Source organism: Centroberyx gerrardi, chromosome 5, assembly GCF_048128805.1.
Source record: "Centroberyx gerrardi isolate f3 chromosome 5, fCenGer3.hap1.cur.20231027, whole genome shotgun sequence".
Lineage (NCBI taxonomy): Eukaryota > Metazoa > Chordata > Actinopteri > Beryciformes > Berycidae > Centroberyx > Centroberyx gerrardi.
Window position 1 is genome coordinate 21,342,228 of NC_136001.1, and position 22,532 is coordinate 21,364,759.

Below are 22,532 nucleotides of genomic sequence, written 5' to 3' on the forward strand. Positions count from 1 at the left end.
TTGACATAATGCAACAATGCACCTGGCCCCACTCTGGCATCACAATGGCCTCACAAAGCAATGGGCGTGGAATCCCAAATACCATGAGAAAGAACCATTTGTTTATTGCATTTGACTTGGTATGTAAAACCTGATGGTCATCGCAGCCGCCTCACGTGACAGGAGCTCTCCTGCGCCTTCTGTGAGGCGGTTGGTGTACAATCGCTCCCTCCTCTCTTCCTTAAGACATTCTTCCCTCCCTAGGGCAGAGCCTTGTGGCTCAGACCGTTGGGACTTCACACGGTTTTCAAATGGGCACCCCCCTTCACTGGTGTTTCGTTGATTAACCCATGACAGCTCGGAGGGGCTCGACAGCAGAACCAGCGTCCTGGATCTACCCCCTCGGCCCCTTGGGACTAGTCGCCACTCAGCTCTGCCCAGCCTCTCCTCCATCAGGCAGGTTTCGCCAATGCTCGTTTCTCTTGAGCCAGAGCCACCTGGATGCTATCTCCGCCAGCTTGCCGATGTCAGCCACCAACTTCTTGCGGGCTGGGCCTCTGACCCCAAGGACTCCCAAAGCTGTCCAGAGTGACTGCCCTGGAAAGCCCCTGCAGCCGACTTCCACTGGGAGGTTCCAAGCTCTCCATCCCCTCTGCTGGCCCTCAAAGATGGACTGATATTTCCCGAGCTTGCGCTCGTGTGCTTCCTCAATCCTCTCCTCCCAGGGCACAGTCAGCTCAAGGAGGGCCACCTGCTTAATGGCCCTGGACCAAAGAACGATGTCAGGTCGCAGGCTTGTGCTGGCGATTTCCCTTGGAAATGTGAGCTGCCTCTTCAGGTCCACCTGCATCTCCCAGTCGTCTGCTGTGGCCAGGATCCCTGTGCCCCCTGCCTGCTTGCCTGCCTTCTCTCCCGGCCTGAGGAAGCTGATGAATTGAGGGCCTCTGGCATGGAGCTTGGTGTTCTTTTGCCTCCTCTCCATCTCCAGTCCCGCAGCCAACTGGGCCAGCACCTAGTCATGGCACCACCTGAACTTCCCGTCCGTCAGGCTTGCTTGGCAGGATGACAGGATGTGCTCCAGGCTGGCCTGTCTCCCACACAGCGTGCAGCAGGGATTCTCTGTCAGTCTCCACCAGTGTAGGGTTGTTGGTGTGGTCAGGACATCGTAGACAGAGCAAAGGACAAACTTAATCCGATGCTCTTCCATGTTCCATATATCCTGCCAGCCCAGAGATCTCCCTCGCACACGGTCCCAGCGGGTCCAGCTGCCCTGCTGTTTCATGGCTGCAGCCCTGGCATGCCTGTTCTCTTCCTCTGCCACTCGGCTCTCCCTCTGCACCATGCCCCGACGCTCCTTTGGGTTTGCATCCTTCCAGCTTGACCTGGTGATGCAACCCAGGCCCAGCCCCCCCTGGTTCACGGTTCCCAAAATGTCAGCATGCCGGAGCCATTCTTCCGCCTCCCTCAGTGCACTGCTAGCTGCCCACTTGCGGCCTGCCCACTTGCGGCCTGGCGGATCCTCTCATCCTCGCTGTCTCGCAGCATCATGGCTTGCCGGACTTTCGTCGCCTTGTACTCCTCCACAACTGATGTTATAGGCAGCTGCAGCTTGCTCCCTGAACTGTACAGGCCAATGGACCAAAAGATTTTTGGGGATGACAGCCACCTTCTCAGGAAACTGTTAATCTTCCTCTCCAATGCTTCTACTGTGGACAGTGGCACCTCGTAGACAAGTAGTGGCCACAGGAGTCTGGGGAGGACTCCATGCTGGTAGCCCCAGGCCTTGTACTTGCCAGGTAGGCCGCTCTTCTCCAGGGCTCTCAGCCACTTGTCTGCTTGGGTGAGCATCTCCTTCACACTCTCCCTGTCATTAAGTTCAGCTCTGTACCACTTCCCGAGGCTCTTCACAGGTTTCCTGCTGACGGTGGGAATGACATCTTCACCTTTCCTAAATCGAAACAGGTCCTGGACGCGGCCCCTCTTCAGGACTAGGCTTCTGGATTTGGATGGTTTGAACTCCATTCTGTCTGCTTTGGTGAACCCAACCAGATCTTCCAAGATCCATCTGCCTTCTGGGACTGACCTTGCTGTTATCGTCAGGTCGTCTGTGATTGCCCTGATCGGAACCTGTTGGATACCGCTTGCGAGTACAGCGCCCCGTCTTGGTTTCTCCACCGACTTGACCAGTAGGTTCATTGCTGCCGAGAACAAAAACACTGAGATGGTACACCCAGTGACGATGCCTACCTCAAGCCGCTGCCAGTCAGTGGTGAAGTTGCCACAGGTGAAGCGCATTTATGGTATGTTTATCTTGTTGATTATGGTTGTAGACTGGCTTCTTCTTATTATGACCACTAGGCAGTATCATGTGTATTTGTAATTTTATTATAGATATATTTTTTTCCTTTCTTTCTCATGGTATTTGGACTCACATTTGTTGATGTGGGTTTGCAGAATTTGACTTGGTATGTTTATCTTGTTGATTATGGTTGTAGATTGACCTCTTCATATTATGACCATTAGGCATTATGTGTATATTTATATGTATTTTTTTCCTTTCTTGCTCATAGCATTTGGACTCCCATTTGTTTATGTGGGTTTGCAGAATTTGACTTGGATTGTTTATTCTTGTTGATTATGGTTGTAGACTGACTTCTCTAGTGTGTTTATTTGTATTTTTTCCTTTCTTTCTCATAGCATTTGGGATTCCACGCCCATTGCTTTGTGAGGCCATTGTGATGCCAGAGTGGCATCACAATGGCAACACTCTGTTGCAATGTCAATTATCCAATCATGATTGTTTCTTTTGTCTTTATATGTAGGCTGTGTTTTGGGTGCTCCTTAGCACTTTGACTCTGGCGAAGGCCAGTTCTTGGTCGATGCGTGTTTTTAATATGAAGCCATTATAATAAAGGCTTTTTACATTTTTGTACCTGCAGACAGAGTGCTGTGGTTTTTTCTTTGGGGAATTCATGCCTTTATTTTTTTCTCATATGTATCTACATGACTGGCAAGGAATATCCCTAGTATATTTTCTAAAGTATTGTACCCGCCAACCACTGAGCACCTGTTTTTTGCCATGTTCCACCTCAGATCCAAGAAGCGCTCCTTCCTTATGACCACATAGGCTGCAGCACATGCTGGAAGAAATATGTCCAAGAGGAGGGATCTGAGACAACATGCTCCAGAAAGTAGAAGGCTCCACCCTGTAACAGAGTCAACACAAATGGAGAATTTAATGTTTATATAATGAAATCAGGGATTGTGACTTTGCTGCAAGAGTACTGCACTGTAATTTGCTTCCTGGCTGCCGAAGCTGTGAGATACGACAGCCAAGCCATTATATTGTTCAAACAGGCTCTTTGATTTCTTTTAACAGTAGCTAACCTATGGTGTAGGAAAGGAGTGAAATGGGATAATGGGGCAATTAACACTATAGCAGCATCATGAAACTAAAGTAAACACGATAGTTTTGAACAGGTTTGAAATGTTGCCTCACATACAGCCATTTGAAAAATTGCCAATTTGTCCTAATGGTGGCGCTATTCAGCATGAGCAAATGTGATCTGACACACTTTGGTGCTCCTTGCAAACAGGTTGTGAAGTTTGGATGAGCTAGCATTAAGCATTTAGGAAATATGCCCCCCTTCCTGTTTGTGCATCTTCGCCATCAGCTTCCTTTCACGGATAATGCTGCGACGATTAGTCAAATTAATAGATTAGTCCTTGACGTGGGCGTTATATAACGCGACCAAATGTGGTCTGTCACATTTCGGGGTCCATCCCAAATATCTATGAAGTTTGGTTGCTATATAATTTTTTTTTTCTTTTGGAAGCTATCGTAGACCTTATGGTTCAGGAGTTATTGGCCAAAATGTAAAGTTGCTTGTTATGGCGCCTCCATCTGGCTGATCGGTGTAATTTTTGTTGCTAAAGTATCGATTTGAAAACTATCAATTTGGCTGCAATTGGACTTACAGTCTCTGAGGTACAAATCGTTTTAGAGCAGAAAAAGAAGAATCATAACAGAAACAATAGGGTTTCAGCCCTATGGGCTTGAAAACCTAATAATGATACACTTCACCATCAGTTATTGACAAGTCTTCCATGCTCTCCGCCCCCTAAACGCCACATCTGGCAACTCGGGTATGGCGGAAAATTGCCAGTTTGCCAGCCGCATGTAGCCTACCACTTTAAGTTCATGTGCGCTCAATTACGACCAATTCGGATATTTCATACAGCACCTGAAGGCAGCATGTTACTCACCGTTCTGAGAATACGTCGCGCTTCCTTCAGCACCCTCTGTATGCTGTTGACAGAGCAGAGGACTAAAGTGCAGACAACAACGTCCACAGATTCGTCCCTTACTTCCCTCATGTCCTCTCCAGAGACAACTATGAACTTCTCATAAGTCAAGTGCTTATTTGCCTCCATGCTCATCTGCAGGTATTTGTCAAAGTGCGGGTTAGGATCAGTGCAGATCACCGTACAGCCGTCCGGGTAGAACTTGAAGTTCGCCCCGCTGCCACAGCCGATCTCCAGCAGACGTAGTGTACCATCGGTGTTGGCAAATTTGCATACATTTCGGAAAAGGGCTCTCTTCATTTCGTGCATTTTATCGTTGTATGAAAATGTTATATTGTAGGCAAGCAACGGAAACAAACGTTTGTACATACCATATAAGCCCACGATCTCCATTATCTGTAGGGGCAAAGTTAACGCCAAACAAAAGATTTTGCATTCATGAGGCAAGACTTCATTTTCCCTGTGCAACCGAGCTAACCTGTACTGTACTTCCTGCGGCAGCTGAGGAAGTTCAACCTGCCAAAGACGATGATGGTGAACTTCTACACCTCCATCGAGTCCATCCTCACCTCCTCCATCACCATCTGGCACGCTGCTGCTTCTGCCAAGGACAAGGGCAGACTGCAGCGTATCATTCGCTCCGCTGAGAAGGTGATTGGCTGCAATCTGCCTCCTCTCCAGGATCTGTACGCCTCCAGGACCCTGAGGCGAGCAGGAAAGATTGTGGCCGACCCCTCCCACCCTGGACACAAACTTTTTGAAACACTCCCCTCTGGCAGGAGGCTGCGGTCCATCAGGACCAAAACCTCATGCCACAAGAACAGTTTCTTCCCGTCTGCAGCTGGCCTCATCAACAAGCCCCGGGACCCCCACTGACACGGACCCTTATCCCCTCCCCCCATAGGCACTACACATTACATTAATGTACAGTCTCCACATCTGACTCAATGCGTTACATTAACGCACATCCTTTTGGACATCTTTTTGATCTCTGTACAGTGAACATATTCTCTATACTCCATACTGTTAACCTTTGCACATTCTCTGGTCAGTATTTTGCACATTCCTGCACAAACTGTACAGCTTTTTCATTTCACTTCACTTTCACTTCACTTTTCACAGTAATATGTGATATTACAGTAGATAAAAAATATAAATTCACTTTAAACTCACTACTGCACCACAGACACGCAACAAGTCCCTATGGGAATGAATATTACAGTGGGTTTTAGTTGGGGCTACCAGGAAGCACTTCAGTTCAGTTCAGTTCAGTTCACTAATGCTTTATTGACATGAAAGTGCAGAAAACGCAGTATTGCCAAAACAGACATTCCAGTGAAAAGTGGTAGGTTAGCATGAAGCTAACCTGAAAACATATGCCCATTAACATTGATATTATTATAAAGCAACAATAACAGTAATGAGCAACTAATTAAGCAGTAACTAAGCAACTTGGAGAATAGGAAGGGAGGAGAAGAGAGAGGGAGGTCACAAGGGGACATCAGGACACACTTTGCACTTTGAACACTGAAGGTCTAGTCTAATAAATTCTAAGGAACAAAAACAGTCTTTTTTCTTGGATATGAAATCAAACATTTTATTACTATTAATATATAATGATGACTTGTTATTTCAAATGATAGCAATCAAAATCTTTCAGAAATTGTGTGCTATATCTGTAAACTACCTCCCCCCTTTTTCCTGGAGTCAAGATCACCGGTCTGCACAGGGAAGTGACCCCCTAATCTACAATGAGACCCATTAGACAAAGCGCCTCTCTCTGTTATATCTTAACAGTTGACTCCGTTCTCCGGCTGACTGCAGGCAGAACTTCAACAGATTGCTGGCTATGAACTAGTTTGAAAAGTTGCTGCTAGCTAATGTTAGCTCTAGCTGGCAGGCTTTCCCATGATTATGCTGTTAAAACTAGCAAGCTGTGAAAAGAAGCCACTTGGAACTTTGTAAAGCTAGCTAGCTAACTATCATTCTTCTATTAAAGCAAACAGTTTTCCAACAATACAGCACATTACACCTAATTGCGCTTGATATTTCCAGGGATCATATGATTCAGATAAGAAAAACATCATTTTTGTACTGCAAGTGTAGGGTATATGACAGGCAAGATTGATAGGATATGTTTTTCCATAATGGATATTTGTGTAATTTTGAGACACATTTTGTGGTCTCCATTTGACTGTTCTCTAGTGATGTTGTGCATGATGCTACTTCACTGACTCCTCAGTGTGAGGCAAGATCAAAAAGTTTGTGTTGTAATGAGGATTAACAAATATAAGATGTAGTGGTGTAGTAATCAAATATTTAGTGGAAACAAGTAGAAATGGGAGTTTCATTGATTATGAAATCTACAAAAACAAATCTGGTAGAAATGCTCCATGATAATGTAATGAAGCTCCATGTTTCAGCCTCAGTGATATAGGATGTGAAGTAGTCAAGGGTGAGTGTCAGAGTTTCATATAGCCCATCTTTTACTTTCCAGTTTAGATATACATTTCATGTATAGTGCCCTGAAAACATTCAACCTCCATCACTTTTTTTCATAGTTTGTTATTGGTTTAAATTAATCATCATCTGTAATGTCAAAGTGAAAACATAGTGATCTAAAGTTACATGAAGGTACAAAATTTACATAATGAAAATATTAAGTATAGAAAAGTATTCAGCCCTCTAGTTTCATGTGAGATAAATTGTCTCACTGGTAAATATTTGTTAAACGTTGCATACAATATATTACTCATACTTAATCACTAGGTTGTAATTAAACATATTGAAGAGCATTTTCATGAATGGCTGATCTGATGGTCATTGCAGTTGAGGCAGAGGGACCCAGTCAGCCAACCTAGAGAGTGAGGGAGGCCTTTTGGAAGCTAGCAGACATTTAAGATAGGAAAAAAAAAAAAAAAAAACCTACACTCATGCTGATACTTTCTCTCCTGCTCTTCCCCCTGTCTCTCTTTCTCTGTGCTTGTATCAGTATGTGTGGATTCGTGAATGTGATTAGGTGTAAATAGGCTAGAATAAAATTTCTAGGAAGGTGCAAATTTGTGCCCCCTCAAAATGTGTGCACTACGGTTCAATCATACCAGATATGAGAGGAAAGGCATTTTGTGCTTAGTGGTGTTGGTACTACTGAAATCTATTTGATAGCATAGCCTATGATGTGCGGTTTGATCATGAAGGTGAGCGGGGCTTCGATGTGTCTTAGTTTGATTTCAGAGAAGCCAGCTGCCTCCAGGTCTTCCCACGTTGCCCGGGTAAGGACACATCCATCACCAAAGTAGTACCACGCAGGCTGGAGAACATGCTGGAAGAAGTAGGTCCAAGAGGAGGGATCTGCCAGAACATGCTCCATGAAGTAGAAGGCTCCACCCTGCAACGCAAATATCAGTGACGTGTGTGTACCAATTCTAATTTCAAAACCAGGTAGTTGGGTATGCCTGTAATGGCCCAAATGTAATAACTGACCATAATAAAGCCCATAATGTAATAAAAATATAACATAATAAAATCTTGAACCTGTAACGTAATAGCTTTTTTGCCATAACATAACTTTATATAATACTAATGATAATAATTTTGCTAAATAATGTAATAACATAAACCAGTAAGGTAATAATAGTCTAAAATGTTTTTTGATTTAATGTGTTGTTCTTTTTGGTGTTGGTGCTTTTCATAATTTCCAGTATAGGCTACCTTGTGATACTTTATGGGCAAAAATACTATTACGTTACAAGATTTTATTACGTTATTGGATTTTTATTGCGTTTTATTGCATTTTTGGTGTTGGTGCTTTTCATAATGTCCTATATAGGCTACCTTGTGATACTTTGAGGGGCTTTGTTGAATGCTTTGATGTGTGGTAAATGTAATAAATGGTCAATAAAGTAGGCTAATACGGTATTACATTATGGGCAAAAATACTATTACGTTACATGTTCAAGATTTTATTACGTTATTGGATTTTTATTGCGTTATGGTATTTATTACACTTATTACACACTGACTGGGCAGTTATTACGTTACAGTTAATTATTACGTTTTGGGCCGTTACAAGGCCTACCCAACTATCTGGAATAGACGACCATGATTATGTGGATTCAATGTGGAATGTTTTTGTTGTATTCGGAATAACTAAGTTAACGGTTATTTCATAGATGCGCGTTGATTCACTAGCCTACAGAGTACTTACAGGCCTCAGTATACGGTGTGCCTCTCGCAGAGTTTGGGAGACGTTGTTGACAGTGCAAAGAACAAGTGTGCTGACGACAGCGTCCACCGATTCGTCCTCAATTGACCCCATGTCTTCACCAGATGCGACCACAAATCTCTCAAATGTGAGATGGTCGTTGTCAGCAACGCTCTTCTGCAGGAATTTCTGGAAATGTGGGTTCGGGTCAGTGCAGGTTATCTTGCATCCGGACGGGTAGAACGGAAAATTTGTGCCCGTGCCACAGCCAATCTCCAAAATATTGAGCGGCCCACCACCAGGCTTGTTGAACTCGGGGAGACTGCTAAACAGGTCCCTCTTTTTGTCGTGCATTTTCTTATTGTATGTTGCAGATACTCGGTACATTAAAAACGGAAAGACACGCTTGTATATTCCGTACAGACCCACCGCTTCGATCAGTTGAACAGGTAAGGTTAGCACCTTGACCAGAAAAGTAAAAAAGTTCATCAGGAAACTCATGTTTGCAACCCTGGATGGTATTGACTCTGACGACGCTTGTGTTCAGCCAGCTAGCCAGAACAAGAATAACACTTCCGGTCTGGATTTTCAGAATAAAGGCGTAATTTCTACCAATCCACAACACTCAAATATTGACTCAAAAATATCTTTTTGCACAAAAAACTAATAAAGCTGCAAAATGCAGAGTCAAAGTGCACCCAAAACACAGCCTACATATAAAGACAAAAGAAACAATCATGATTGGATAATTGACATAATGCAACACAACGCACCTGGCCCCACTCTGGCATCACAATGGCCTCACAAAGCAATGGGCGTGGAATCCCAAATGCTATGAGAAAGAAAGGAAAAAATACAAATACATTTGTACCATTGTGCAGAACCTTCTAAATATGCTAAAAATGTATTGGCACTCCTTGCTGAATGTGGGTTGAAATTAGTATCTTGTGGGTTCTGGTGCCCAAAGACCTTTGAATTAAAAACGAATAATACTGCCAAACTGAAACAAACAGGATGAATAGAATTTAACACAGCTCGAACCAAGTGTCCTCTTTGATAATTCACTTATAGAGGTACTGTATATTGCCCAATTAGGATATACCAATATACTGTATGTTCAGGACCCATACATTTTGAGTGCAGAACATCTAAGAAAGACTTGTTTTCTCTGCTCACTACGCACATGATCCCTCACAATTGTATGATTAATGTGACCCTCTCTGGCATCTCCAAAATTACTTCATGTGATGGTGCAGAATTAAAATTGCAAGCTACATTTTTGTGGACAGTGTGACAAAACTAGGGGTACTCCATCGATCGGTTGGATGAGGCACATGTTGTGTACTTACAATGCTATGAATTTCAGTCCAACTCATGATGCATGTTGCACTTCATGCCCTCTCACTTTTCACTATACTGTCCAATAAGGCAGAAATGCCAAAAAGTAACCAAATTAATTCAATCTTATCTACGCAGAATACTTCTCACTCATGTTGCAGTTGCTTTCACTCACGCTATTATGAATCCAAAATGAATCAATTAAAACAAATTCTCATTGGAAGAGATGCACAATGGGCCTTGGCAAAGTGACACTTCGTAAAATTGCATTAATTTCATGACCCTACAACACCTTCTGAACACATAACTGTATGGTCTGATTAGGCCTGGTGTGAAATGTTAGGGTCCTAGAAATTAAGATTAAAAAAAAGTATTTTTTTGGTCTGTGACATTCTCAAAGATTACATAAGCCCTAATGAACATATAATTTAGGTGAAAGTAAAATTGGAATTGGGGACAGGATCACTTTCAGGAGTTTCAGTAAGTTCATCTGACTGAAATGTAAGCAGACTCAAGAGATATTCTAATTGTTCTAGCAAAACGGCAACAATAAACACATATTTTCAGTAAAGGCAGCACTTCTGGTGCTAGCTACAATAAGGTAACTGTGTAACTAATCCCTCTGTGCATAGTGAACTTTGTATCTGGCATCATAGACAGAGCCGACAGGATGAGTTTTATCAAGAGTTTGGCAAATGTGACACAAATGTAACATTTCCCTTCAGAACATTAAAGAAACTTAATGACAAAGACAATTTACATGACAATTTCAGGGTAATTTGTGTCCTTGAAAACATGACATGATTTCATATTTGATCAGCTCCCACACAGTCATTTTTAAGTTTTGCCGACTTTGACTGTGAATGTCATGCTGTGTGATTCATAGTATATTTCAGTAATTACAATAGATTTTCATTATCAGATGCAAATCTGGCAAATGTCATACCAGTGCTTATCTAACATAATGTGTTTCATCTGCATCTGAATGATGTCCTAAAACAACAAGGAGGTAATATTTTAACCATATATATTCTCTTCACAGCTCTGAAAGATTTGAAGATTGTTCAAATAAACATGCAATACATGGAAAGCTATATTTTCCACATTCCTCTTCCTTCCCTTCCTTGAAATACAGTAACTTAGTCACTGTTAAGCTGATTCTAAATTGCACACTGAACAGTGCAGTTTATCGAACAATTTTGAGTAAAAGTCAAATTTAGTAAAATTCACTGGCATGTTTCAGAAAGTCAACTTTTGAGTTTGCTGAACAGATTCACAGGGTACTTAGATGTAGTGGAATGGTTGATGAAGTTTGAGTTTCTATAGGTACCGATTTTTCTTTATCAGTTCAGCCATGGTGGCTATCGCTGCTCATGCTAACTACCCAGTTATTCTTCTATTTATTCCAAACAAACTGCTGTTGCTGCTGCTAGAAACGTAAAGCACATCCCTTCCTGTTTGCCAGAGGAGGCAAAGGTTAAAGGTTTCATGAACTGGGTATAGGTTGGGTTATATCAGTCGTCAATAGAGAGTAGCAAAACCAACATTTATTTATGCAAAAATGTTGTGTATTATTTTATTAACAGACGTGTAGCAGGATTGTGGAGTCAACATGGCTGCCACTGAAACCTGCAAGGGCTGCAAAAGTCGATGTACTATCACAGATTCAGTGATGCCATGCAGGCAGCAGACACAATATGCACCTGGCATTGACACATCATTGACTCTTGTCATTTGAGTGGTGCAAGACAGTGATATTAGTGTTTTGATGCGATGCTGACTTGATACAGTCTGTCAGACCATTTGCCTTTCCACTTGTCTGGATTTGCCTCTGATGCTTATTCTATAGCTGTTCACTTCAGGTCTGATGTCTCTGTTTCCCTTCTACAGCACACTATAGGATGTTGGGCATAATGGTAATGGGTCACAATTCTCAATATTTCCCCATGCTCAAAATATTGAAACACTGAAATGAAAAATGCATGTCAAATATTTAATTTAATGTAGGCCAATGCCATATGCAACCTGATACTGGAGTTGGAAAGGTTTTGGATAGCATTTATAAACAAAGTTGCCCCTACAAATGTATTTGTTTGTGTGTTACTGGATACGTAACACTTAAATGAAGCACGCTGATTGTACGGTGGCTGGACATAGTTTCATGCCCATGGAGAGGATCTCTCACCTTGGCTGAGGTTTACTATAGTTGCAGTTCTTGTAAATTCCACCAGATAGAGACATTTCTGGGTCATATTCAACTAGTAATTTTTAAAATCCCCCATCCCTGTATTTTGAAGGTTAAAGGCTGTAGACTTCATTCGTCCATGACAACATGCAGAAAAATTTGTATGTAATATATTGATAGTGGTTTTGTGGCAATGGTTGCACGTGAAAAATCTTTGCACCTGGTTGATATAAAACCTTGTTGATACTCTCCAGACCGCATAAACAAAAAAATGGTCATTATCTACCAGAGGAGGGTTCTTTCAGCAGAATATAAAATGCCCTTTTAGAAACTTTATAGAACATTTATGGTACTATAAAGAACACTGAGAATTTACATACAGATACAAATCAGATGTACGAATGAGCCATATAGAATTCTTTATTTTAACTTTTAACTTACTCAGATGCTGTTTACACTGCCTCGCCACTAAACTGTATCTGTTAGAATTAAGAACTACTACAGCAAAACATCACCAAGAACCCCTGAAGAACCAACCTTTTTAGAACGGCATGCATTTTGGTTTATCAGAATATTTGATCATGTGTTTGTCCAAAAGACTTTGATTCATGTAGGATTGAAGTTTAGGACACATGACTTATTTGTCTTTTGAAAAAGAAAAAGTGTTTGGCTCTCCGTATGTATTTTTTATTCTTTCATTACAGGCGCTTATGGTTAAGGGAAATGCCAGAAAGAAGGTCCTGGTGGGATTTAGTCCGTTGCCTATGTGGTTGTAGAGGCAGGGTGTTTTAGACAGCTATGCCATCCTTTGTGTATACATGAAATAAAACTTAAAACCTACTGAACTATTCACTCATTTCTTACCAAGACTAAGAATCACCTTAGTTAAGGTATATCTGGAAAAGGTCATATCTGTGTAACAAACAAAGTTATTAAAATTGGGACTAGATGAAAGTGGTCAAACAGTTTTTTGCCATTAGTGTTTGAGTCGTTCTGTCTCCTGTTCACACATTAGTTGGTGATTGATTTGCAGGTCCACTCTAACAAGAAGTTTTTACTCAAGAGAAAATAGGATCAATGCATTATATACCACAACTGCTAAACTGTTTTCTGTATCAGTTCTGGATCTGAATAAATTCTTGGTGTCATGGTTGTGCATATGGAGCTGCAGAGCATACAAACTTTTCTATAACATGCACACAGACATCAAAGTTATTTATGACAAACTATGGGAAGAAGCCTACATTTCAGATTATATTAAATTGTAATAGGCTACTTTCTTAGGCAGAGAGACCTACTGTATGGGTGGGTCCTCGACAGCTTGTGTTTAGGGTCCATCACCTCATCTATGTTTCAATATAGGTTTCCACATGGTAAGAAAGTTCAGCTCAGAGTTATACATTTAAAATTTGTATGATCTGTAACTCTTGGCCTAATTCAGTATAGATTGTGTAATCACATGGTTTAGTTATACTTTCAGCGGAGATCAAGATGGGAACAACGTTTCCCTTCTGCACCAATAACCGTAAGCTATGTCTGTTAATTATCTAAATAGTGTATTTCTTTTTTTGCTTACGATGCTGCGGTCTCTTGTCCGTTATTGAAACCAAAGGCATTTACCGACACTCCCTAACAATTTGCTGAGAGTCATCAATTATGCAGGGTAGCCGCACGCACTGGGAAGGAAGATAGCAGCAACAATATGGCGACAGCCGCAGTTACTCCCGACTCTTTTCTACATCTGCAATTCAGTGACATCTTTCTGGATTTCTGTTAATGCGAGAAAAAGTAAGTAGACAATCTGTTCTCTTGTCTGGATGATTTTTTTTGTCGTGGGATGGATCGCAGTCATACTCTGTCTACTGACTGCATCCCAGTGCCGCAGAGCGGTCCCCCTCTCAGCATCTTTTCCTAGCGTCTGTGGAGGGCTCCTTGCCAATACCTGGACAAATATGCATGCGAAACATCAGTTAGAAGTAGGCTAGACGTGATTCTGAAGGGACAAAACACGGGTTTGCGCTGCGGTATGGCAGAAGGGAGGAGACAGCAGGTTAGTCGGGGTGTTGGCCTGCCGCTGGACGGAATGACATTTCAATGTGTCAAAATGTGAAACATACGCATATGGGATGGGGAAGTGGGATCACGTCAAACTTCTGTGCGTGCGGTGACATTAACTAGCCTGTAATACGGACATACTCAAAGTGGGCCCTAATATAGCGTATCTTGCAAAATAATATTCGGCAGCACTTTTCCCGCTACCATCATTTTATAGCCATCATTATGATAGTTTTACCCCCCCCCCCCCCCCTCCCCTCTCTGTGCCCCCCCTCCTCCACCCCCTTGCAATCTCTTTGGAGACTGTAGGCTATTGCGTGAGGAGGTAGGTGCGTCTCAGTTTTGGCAGTCCTGGAAGGGGCCGCGGCACCCTTTTCTTGTCTTTTCACGCAGTCTCCTCCCTTAATAGAGACTCTTTTGTATTACGTTGTTAGTCTACAATCATGCATGTTAATTTGGAGTCTCTGGAGTCCTGTCGCTTTGACAATGTCTACGGGTGTGGTATAGCCTTCAGGTCGTTTTAGTTTCCCCGTTTTGCTGTAAATAATTTCAGTTTCCTAAATCTGAAATTGCTTTCTGCTGATGTATTAGGATAGGCTACTCTCAGTTGAAGACAGAGAATAGCTCTCAGAGCTTATGGTTTCAAATTGACCTAGCCTACTGTATGTTAGTTAGTTAGAGCCTATAGCAGCAATAAGCCACACTGCAGTATTTTAGGCTTTGGCCCTATAGGACGCCGGCGCGCCTCGGTGTAAACAGAAACAGTGGACTTTACTGAAGACTACAAATCAGCCAAGTTTAGCCAATGGCTCTCAAATGAGAAATAAATAATTTGACACTGTAATCAGAGAGAGAGAGAGACAGAATGAGAGGAGAGGGGGGGGGGAGGGTCTTAGTCAGATCATCCGACAGAGGGAGAAAGTTCTCTGAGAAAGAGGAAGGGCGTTCTTCCTCCTCTTCTTACCCCTACCCATCTGCCTATTGCCCCATGCTTAGACCTGTCTCCCTCTCCTTTGATGAGGACATGAGTTACTGTACATTATCATAGTCTTTCTTCACACACCTCAAATAAACATTTCCACCAGAGAGCAGCCTGGTCGTCATAACTTTATCTGAATTGTGCACAGTTTAGGTAGCTGGCATCCAGGGTTTGGCCTTGGATAAACCCATATGAGGGGTTATTTGAGGCTTCTCAATATTTGGCTATCAAGTTGCTCATACAGTGACACTGGATTTAAGCTATTTTTTTTTATTAGGCTTACCTATAGCTGCATTATTGTAACCCGTTGCTCAAGCTGTATTTGATATAGCCTATTTGGATTGAGTTGACTGCCTAGATTTGGTGATATGCTATATGATGACAGGCAGCATCAAGGCCTTAGAGCTCAACTCAGTCATTGCGGGATGGGAGGGGGGAGGGGGAGTGGGGTGCTTCACCAGCCGGCCGGCCAGTGTGACTGATCCAGTTCCCTATCAACTGCCTACAATACAGCCCCTCCTCTCTAGCACTGTCTCTCTGCGATGTCCAGTTATTTCCATGTTGGGTCATCAGAAGCCCTTCTCGTAGTATCAGAGTGAACATGTTCGCGGGAGAGAGGTTTTTCCAGCTGCTGGGACTCCTTGGTGCATTTGGATGCCTTTCCTCTCCTCCGCACAGAGGACACGCAGCGCCGGAGCCGGAGCGGCGCCCTGAGTGCTGCTGAACCGGACAGCGACGAGCCTGTCGTTTTAACTGGAGCCAATTAATGCTGCCGGAGTTGTCAGAAAACGCGCATTTTCTCTTCAGTCCATCCATCAGTTCAATTCCCGGACCCATTCGAAACAAATGGATCTCACTAAAACGAGAGCGAGTTTGGGCTGAGCTTTTGGTGGCAATTACACGCGGTAATACGATTCACTTTTACAGATTAAATGGGGACGTGAGTTGTCTTGTTTTGTTTTGTTTTGAGATTCAGATGTTGTGTTTCTGAAGTTGTCACGAGTGTTGCATTTTATGCACGGTTGCTCATATGATCTAGTGAGTTAGGCTACTGGACACTGAAAACATAAAAGCAACATCTGCATATTTAGGTTATGCTGCAGGCGAAAACAATTGAGTCAGTTTCCTCTAGCCGGCTTTATTATCACATTAGTTGTGCTTCAGGATTAGCCCAGCGTTATGCCTATATGCGCTGCTTGCTATGCTATTGCATCTTTGTTTGAATCACCTTGAACGTAGATCAATTGATGAAGCATTTGTGGAAGGAGACTTGGAGGTTGTAGGCTACTCAGGTTGGGTTACTTGAACCGCGGACTTCATTTCTCTTCTGGGTGGCTGTGCGGTTTGTGGAAGAGGCCGGTGTTGGATCTTGTTGCCTGTGGATTTCTCCTATGTTCTTCTTTCTGTTTCGTCTTCAGGTCTGTACCCTAGCCATTCATTGCTTGAATGCTGTATCCTAGGCCTAATTTGTTGATTGCCTGAGCTGTGACTTTGTCAAATATGATATGAACGATATCAACAGCATGGCCATCAACCACCTGGGGGTGAGATGCAAGTAGCTTATTGTAGGGACCTTAGAGAAATGCAGGCGTTTAGTAGCCTATAGCAACCCACCTGTCAAAACAATGTAGTCGGACCCCTAGAGGTTAAATAACTTCAACAAAGTCCGACAAGAATATATTGACCGCCTTTTCAAACACTTTAAAATAATAAATAAATAAATTAATTAATTAAAATTTTTTGTCCAAAATGTTTAGTCCATAATGATCCATACAAACACGTACACACGTGCACAATCAATTTGTGTTGATTAGGCCTAATGTTATCTGTAAATAAATAATGAATCAATTATTCTGTATACAATTATTGTTTTGGTCAAGTGCAGTAGGCTATAAGACACCAGAATACACAGAGTAGCCTGTGTTAGGTGCACTGTTGTCTATATCACGCATGGGCCAAATGACATAAACACTTTTATTTTATTTTTTTCTAGCCTAAGTACAGTAGGTTGTAGGTGGCTGGGGTTTGCCACATAGGTCAACGCAATGAGAAATCATAGATAATCACAGCGAAAGTATTTAAAAATCAGATTAGCATACTTTTCTTTGACAATTTACCTGATAATATTTAAATTATTCTCATGCAGTAAACCCAATCCATTCCACACCAGTCACACTCATTCACCTGCATCAACTGTAATTTAGATCAAAGGATAATGAATATAAGTTAAGAAAAGCCTAGTCTGTAATGTCGCCTTTTGGAATAGTTAGAATGTGGATACAAAGGGAGGATCCTATTATGATATCCTATTAAGATGTTATGTAAGGAGTGAGAGGAAGAGTGAGAGAGATAAAAACACGAGCATCAAGCCACACAAGTGATCTGGAGTAGGCGATGCTAGGAAGAGCCCGTCAGATGTGAGCATGGACACAGGGAGAGAAAACTTGACATTGTCACTCTCCTTGCTGCTGTGGTCACCAAGGTCAGAGCAAAAGGCTCCCCAGTACTCCCTATGAGCTGGGGCCTGAGTCCCCATGAGGGAAACACTATTGGGGTCACAGAATTTGGTTTGTTAATCCAACGGCCCATTGATTTATCTGTTCTTTGGCCATATGCATTGAGGTTGAGGAAGAGAGCAAAAAATAGTGCCTGTCTGGCCCAGGTTCCAAATGTTTGCACTTTTTCTAGCTTCATCTTGCTTTGTTTGCTTCCTCTATGGCAGAGCAGAACATTTCGGTCTCTGAGGCTCTGAGCAAGGCTGACACTGATAAAAGGATGCAAACCAACTGGTATGAAACTGTCAAAAGTTGTAACTGCTCATTGTAACCAGTCTGTGTTATTATTGAAATGAAAGTGGATAAATACTACATTACAGTATTTGAGATGTTGAACCTCTATGGATAGAAAATACTCCAATTGGTCTTACTCAAGTGATTATTCAAGTGATACTCTGTATTGCTATCTTGACCATTGGTTTTTGGGAAGAAGCATATTGTTCACTTTGCCCTTCACTCAAATCTTTTGCTTTCTCTCTCTCTCTCCCTACTCCACTACTTTTTACTCTACTCTCGCTTCTTCTCTTTCTCACTCTGTGTCCCTCTCTTTTTCTTAGAGCTGGATGTCCGGGATGGAAAACAAATAAAGAGGAAATAGCTGCAGGATGAAAACATGGCCGCGCCCCTTATTGCAACCCCAGGACCTCACAGCTTCAAGAAGTTCACCCCAGAGTCGCTTGCAAACATCGAGAAGCGCATCACAGAGGAGAAGAACAAGAAGCCACCCAAGCCCAGATCGGACAGTAGTCATCGCGATGCAGATGACGAGAATGAGCCCAAGCCCAACAGTGACCTGGAGGCTGGGAAGAGCCTGCCCTTCATCTACGGCGATATTCCTGACGGAATGGCGGCGACACCACTGGAGGACTTGGACCCCTACTATCTGAATCGGAAAGTGAGTTGTCACACAGTCCAAATGCAACACCCAATTTTTTTTCCTGACTTGGCAGGCAAAAACCCCTTTGAACAGAAGAAACAAGTTAAAGTGTTGTGGAGAAATCTGGTTAGATACAACTTTGAGAGTCTGCTAAATGCATACAACGTTTATTATCATACTGTTGTTCTCAACCTCCGAAAGTCCTTATCTCTGTCTCATGTTATACTGCTAGCTGCCTACTGTGTTAACTAACCATGCAATACAGGTAGGTATATGAAATTCACTATCATAACAGATATGAAGAAGCTCAGGCCATTCCCTTTATGCCAGTCAAAATGGAGGTTTGTGTGTATATTGTGTTCACTATGGAGATAGGGAAATCATAATAGCAAAGATGACCTTGAGGTATTATAGTACTCTTCAGTACTTTGATTCATTGGCACAGGAGATTGGAGCCAGTGAATGCATTTTTAGTGTGCACAGAGAGATCATACAAGGGTTATGACTTTTCTATTAGACTTGTCCAATCACAGCCCAGTTGAGGCAGAGGGATGCAGTCTTTGTTCCTGCAACACTGCAGGAGAGCTGTGGAGTGCAGTTCTTGGGCAGTGGTAATTCTCATATAGTTTTCTGCAGTGTTGATTAATGTTGTGTGTTGATGCATGGTAATGGTACTGTTGGACGCTAGAAGAAGAGATGTAGAAATGACCTTTATGAATGTATGTCATCGGTGCTATAGCTTATTGGTTTCTTTTCTGGCGAAAAATGCTTTTAGATTATGAGGGTTCCGTTCTGTCACACCAATATGTGTGTATAACATATATTTTCATGTATGTGATTGACTAATATACAGGCTATGATTGTATGTGTGTGCGTATATGTGGACAAATTTCTGGCAACATGAGGCTTTGAATGTATTTTATCTATCTATCATCAGAAAATGATGAAATGGCCATCAGTGTTGCATAGTACTTGTGCAACATCTCCAACTACAGCTGGGAAGCAGAGTAAAGTTTTTAAATGGATGAACACATCCGAAAACTGAAGCATCAGTATCAGTTGCATGAGCATTTGCTGATGGAAATGCTTCATAGTGCATAAGTGATGGAGGCTAGTTCAGTGCTGTATGGTCACTATTTATAACGTTTTTATGTCATGTGATTCACAAAGTTAATCTTTCCATATGGAATCTAGCCTACAGAGATGCCATATTATTTTAAAAACTGATAGCTTTTGATGCAGTAGCTTAATATGGCTATGCAGCCTAATCATAATTAAATATACTGCAGTCTTATCAACATTAAGTTTTCTCATTCTGTGATCTGAGGGAGGAAGCACATATGTCTTGTTTAGTCTCCATACAAGGATGAGGCACTCTGTTCTACTTCAGGGCCGTACAATTAATTTAAAATGAGCCAAATTGATATCATAATATAACCTATTATTCGAATATCCATATTAATACTGATGCTCAATTTGATCAGAAGAAGAAAAAGAAGAAAATGTATTGTCAGTTGCCTCCTAGTGCAAATCACATTACAAAAAATATTTTTCAACACATCTCACTTCAGTTCTTACAGAAAATCCTAAATAAACTAGTTATATCCTTGCGCATTGAATCACATTCATATTCATCAGATATTAGCCTATATTGTGATATCATATTGTGATTTTTCACGTCAAATCATGGCACACTATTTCGCATAATGTCAGTGTCCAGGAAAAAATCTACTTTTGAATTTGATACTATCGGTGATGACACTAACCTCAATCTACCATTTTATCCCTGAATTATTAGTTTTTTACTTATTGGAGGTAAGAGGCTTTTTTTAGGCCTCTGTAGCCCACCATTGTAACTGTAGCCTAGCTCTGCCCTCGCTGTAGGCCTGGAGCCGGAGAGGAAGGTAGGCAGAAGACGGCAGGAGAGGACAGGAAGTGTAGAGGAGAGGGCAGGAGAGGGTGGTAGTACCTTCAGCTGTGTAGAGGTGTGGAGTAGCCAGTCTCCTGCATGGTGTGGCAGGGCTAGCCTGTAAGAGAATCCGTGGCCTGTAGAGCAGCGGGGGGGCCCACTCAGCAGAATTGGCCCAAAACACAGCCGCCAGTGCTCCCTCATAGGACCAGTGGAACTATCAAGTGTATGTGCCTCTTGTGATCTATTGATCCAGCTCAGTGGTGGCCACAGGAAGGGTTGCGTTATTCCTCTTCTCTCTCTCTTATCCCTCCCACTTTGCTTATTAGCCGATGCTTACCTCTCTGCCTCTCTCTACTGTCCTCTGTTACTCCTCACCTCCCACCTCCCCTTTGTTGAGGAAGGAGAGTTACTGTGGACTTGTTTATCACGGCTTCCCCTCACACACCGCCACTGCCCGCAGCAGGAGACCTTTTTGTCTCGCCGATCTGTGCGCATGTTTGTGTGTATGTGAGGGCATGTGTATGTACATAGATATGCACAAAAACCAAATGGGGGGGAAAATTACTCTCTGCTGATAGACCCAAGATTTAGACCCAAAATTATGTCAAAAAGAATATTTTTTACATAGTTGATGTATTTAAATTATATAGATTTTGTATTTCAGTTTGCCCATCAGCATCTTGTTTCTACACACATACTTTAATGGCTACCAAATGTGAAATATGAAGAATTATCATTTATCTGCCACAGTTTCTTATGGTGCATTCACGTTTGAAAAGCAGACAGAAAACAGGATTTTGCCAGAATTGGAAACAATGGTAAATTCGGGCGAACAGCTGAAGGAGCTGCTGCAAACTATCAAATATTAGATTTTTTTTTTTGCCATAGTTAGACACAGTTTTCCAGTTTTTCTGGATGTTAACCATGGCCAATTCAACACTTTTTTTTACTATTACAACAAAACTAGAGCCCTTCATTAAAGGCAATTTGCAGGAGTAGTTTTACTATTTTTAGTAAGCCAGAACATGATATAACTCAAATGAAAGCTACAGTTCTGTTCCTGTATGGCTTTCCATACTTAGCTTTTGCACAATATTTCCAAACATTTCCTATTTGCTGCTACATTTTATATGTGAAAAATAGGGTTAGAGCATAACAAAGTGGTAACTTGGGCTCTATATACACAAAGCTCAGAAAAGCTGAAAATGAGCACATCCAGAAGACTTCAAAAAGTAGTGCAACAGTCACAGACATACTTAAGTATGTTATAGTACAAATTTTGCCTTTCTGTGGAAAGCTTCATTCTATGGGCTCTTATACTTGCGGTACTAACATAAACAAGATATGGATACATGCATCAGACGTTTCTCCTTTCAATGTTCCGAACAGTATCCCTGTGGAACGACTTCAGAGCTCTGAGGAGGCCTGGAAAGATGTGTGTCAAGTGTCATGCCTGATCACATGGTCTTTCTTAGCCTACTGTGACCTCTCTGTGAAACACAGCTCAAATATTTCACCTCAGGAATATAATAGAGACCTTCATGCCCATGATTGCTCATGTAGAAATATCTTAGACCAGAAGCTGAACATATGGAATTTGATAACCCAAAATCCTGCAGAAAAGTGGAAGCCATTTAAAAGTTTAGCCTCTGGTGTACTGAGCATGCCTATTTTACCCCTTTATGATATTAGAGATCCCCTTGACAATGGCTTCATTTATTTTCTCAAACTCTCTTTGACCTTTTGTGACCTCTATGATTATTAACTTCATACGCTTAATCTACACTGTCATATGATCAATTTAAGAACATGAAAGCCTGCGTAGGATTATAAACAGTTGTAGGCCTTGGAACAAAAATGGTGCTCGTCTGATGATTGACAAAATAATTGAATTTGTATCTTTAGGCTCAAATATCTTATGAAATTGATTCCAAATGAAAAAATAAACACATGTTGTCTGTTATTGAAAGTTTGCAGGATATATTAATAAGGCCAATCCTGATGGTCTAATTGCTATTATATCAAATTTGATATCAAATTTTCCAACCATGCCCCAGCTGTCCAGAACCTCAGGAATCTTTGGCAAATTGTAATTGGCAAGAGTCATGAAACGTGATACTATCTCTGCTATAGTTATGACTAT

The 22,532-nt window shown here is 41.9% G+C and overlaps 2 protein-coding genes and 1 pseudogene across 12 annotated transcripts in view; 1 reads left to right on the forward strand and 2 right to left on the reverse strand.

Moving 5' to 3' along the window:
- Window positions 1–406: 406 nt before the first annotated feature.
- LOC139927319 (uncharacterized) lies at window positions 407–2,274 on the reverse strand (annotated as a pseudogene).
- Window positions 2,275–5,571: 3,297 nt separating this feature from the next.
- On the reverse strand, window positions 5,572–9,025 carry LOC139927342 (thiol S-methyltransferase TMT1A-like). Its single transcript, XM_071919451.2, has 2 exons — window positions 8,492–9,025; window positions 5,572–7,672 (listed from the first exon to the last, which is right to left on the reverse strand). The coding sequence occupies exons 1-2, from the start codon at window positions 8,987–8,989 to the stop codon at window positions 7,439–7,441; spliced, it is 732 nt and encodes a 243-aa protein (XP_071775552.1). The 5' UTR covers window positions 8,990–9,025; the 3' UTR covers window positions 5,572–7,438.
- Window positions 9,026–18,213: 9,188 nt separating this feature from the next.
- scn8ab (sodium channel, voltage gated, type VIII, alpha subunit b) overlaps window positions 18,214–22,532 on the forward strand; it is a 43,987-nt gene continuing 39,668 nt past the window's right edge. For all 11 annotated transcript variants that reach the window (XM_071919385.1, XM_071919391.1, XM_078283576.1 and 8 more), the window contains exon 1: window positions 18,214–18,495. In XM_071919385.1, coding sequence (XP_071775486.1) covers window positions 18,214–18,495 — 282 coding nt within the window. The remainder of the gene's footprint in view (window positions 18,496–22,532) is intronic.